The 2,428-nt window shown below is 39.5% G+C and overlaps 1 protein-coding gene across 2 annotated transcripts in view; it reads right to left on the bottom strand.

Moving 5' to 3' along the window:
* The window catches only part of shank1 (SH3 and multiple ankyrin repeat domains 1), a 124,860-nt gene that overhangs the window by 46,049 nt on the left and 76,383 nt on the right, over positions 1-2,428 (bottom strand). For both annotated transcript variants that reach the window (XM_015394012.1, XM_015394019.1), the window contains exon 13: positions 1,527-1,678. In XM_015394012.1, the coding sequence (XP_015249498.1) occupies positions 1,527-1,678 (152 nt within the window). The remainder of the gene's footprint in view (positions 1-1,526; positions 1,679-2,428) is intronic.

Here is a 2,428-nt window from a genome sequence, read left to right as displayed (position 1 = left end):
TGTTATATAATAAAATGACAATCTTAAAATTTGGGTAAAATGTTTTTGTTAGTGTGCTCTTTTAAACCCTTAATTTCCCACAGTTTTCCCTTTTACTGATCTTTTTTTTCTTCTTTAATCCCTGAAAAATCATTCATACCCATCAAACTGTTACGCATTTGGCAAAATTGCAATCACAAACTCATCTGTGTTTATATACATTTTAAAATGTTGCATCATTGCAAATAGAGAAAAAACATTTAAAGATCTAAATTTTTTTTAAAGAATTTTTTTTCTAAAAACTGGCATGCATCTGTATTGCACATCCCTGAGTTAATACTGAGTAGAAACCCCTTCCTACTAAGTGGTAAAACGAAAACATGAGTTTTCCTTTGGACATCGGAAAACCGACATTTGTTCTCGGAGTTTCTTTTCAAAATCGGCCCGAGCATTGTGTCTTTCATGTCAATAAAACCGTTCTAATCACGCATTTTCCCCTCCATCAATCTTCACTTGACTTTTGGCTGGCTTTATTTCACCACTTTTGAAACTGCATTCCTTCGGCATGTACAGTAGCTGCCACCACCATGCTTCCTCATGGGGAAGTGGTGTTTAGGGGTGGGTTGAGTATTAGAATTTTGCATGTACTGTAGACCAAAACGTTTATATGGTTTTGGTCAAGCTTTAAAGCAACTATGAATAACTTTTAGCCACCAAGTGACGCCTGACCTGAAACAGACAGGTGACACTGCACTGTCGTAATATTGAACAGAACCCACCCCATGCTCTGGAATTTGAGCAAACTGATTTGAACCAGCTGACTGAGAAGTCCTGGAGGTTTCAATCATTCATAGTAAATTCAAGGCCACATTTAGCTCTCTGGAGTAAATCCTACATCAGAGAACCAGAAATATGACTGATCAAATATGTTTCATATCAATATTGTTAGATCTTGTCTTTCAGAGGAGCTCACACTGCCATAAAGCGGCGCTGTGGGTCCCATGACTCATTTAGTGACAAATGCATCCCTCTCAAGTTAGATAGTTTCTGCTTAGCATTGATACATATGATTAACATTTGCTTCAATGTTTGCTTTTTTCCAAGCATTCCTAATTAGATGGATGGGTCAGTAGGATGTGTAAAGTCAACAGACTCTGCCCTTGTTCGTTGCTCTTAATAATGTTCTGCAAGGAAACATCTGAATCCTTCACAGAACAGCAGATTTATATTGAGAAATTACACAGAGATGGATTCCATGTATTAAATCGGTAACCTCTGAAGGAATTTGGTTGACCTTTACAGTTCATTAAACAGGTTTTTGAAATTGAATTCCCAAAACATTATAATTATGTCCATGATTGTGACATAAAGTGTAAAAAAGTTCAGGTGGTGTAAAGCTCACGGCCCTATTTTTCATCTCTCCTTTTTTCATCCCAAAATATTTCTGTGAAAGTGTGATCACAACAGACTGGAAGCAAAACCACAAACTCCAAAACACATCAAACCTACTTATGAGGGCATATGTGGAGAAAAGGTTAGATCTTCACCTTTGACCCTGTCTCCTTTGCTGAAGCTTATTTCCCGCTCCCCCTGAGCAGAGTGCGACCGAGTCGCTACAAAGACTCGTCCTGGGACGGCGCTGTAGAGGCGTCTGCGCTGGCCAGCCGTTTGTATGGTGGTGGTGGTGGTCGGGGGAGGCCTAGTTAAAATCAAGAGAGCATTGAAGAGAATTTTGTGCTCCTGTGTAATTATATTCAAGTGTTTATTTGCATCATCAGTTGATTTTATTCACTTTAGGGAAAGAAGAAGTCAATAACAAACTTTACACAAGGATTTCCATTTTCCAGACGTGAGCTTTTAAGAATTTGAACTCTTATTTTATCTGCAAATTTAATCGATTTATTGTTACAACATTTCAACTATAAACAATAACCAATAGAGTTGATACTTTATCTTTTCTTCAGGAATTCTTATCTAGAAATCAGTGATAATCACCTCATGTAACCTCTTATCCCTACTGTTATCCTTCATCCCTGATCTCCATGTCATTAATACTTAGACCCAGACTTAATTTATTATCCGTTATTCTTACTTCTTTTATCCTTTTTCATGTTTACCCTCATCTGCATATTATGATCCAATTCTCATGTTATTCTCCCTCTTTGTTCCTACTGTTCTCATCCCTCATTCCCACCTCCTCTGTGTCTCAATCTACCACCTATGACCCTATACCTGCCTCCTCCGTCCCTATACCTGCCTCCTCCGTCCCTATACCTGCCTCCTCCATCCCTATACCTGCCTCCTCCATCCATATACCTGCCTCCTCCATCCCTATCCCTGCCTCCTCCATCCCTATACCTGCCTCCTCCATCCCTATACCTGCCTCCTCCATCCCTATACCTGCCTCCTCCATCCCTATACCTGCCTCCTCCATCCCTATACCTGCCTC

This window comes from Cyprinodon variegatus, unplaced genomic scaffold, assembly GCF_000732505.1.
Source record: "Cyprinodon variegatus isolate N-32 unplaced genomic scaffold, C_variegatus-1.0 Scaffold24, whole genome shotgun sequence".
Lineage (NCBI taxonomy): Eukaryota > Metazoa > Chordata > Actinopteri > Cyprinodontiformes > Cyprinodontidae > Cyprinodon > Cyprinodon variegatus.
This window is presented reverse-complemented; position numbering and strand designations above follow the sequence as displayed.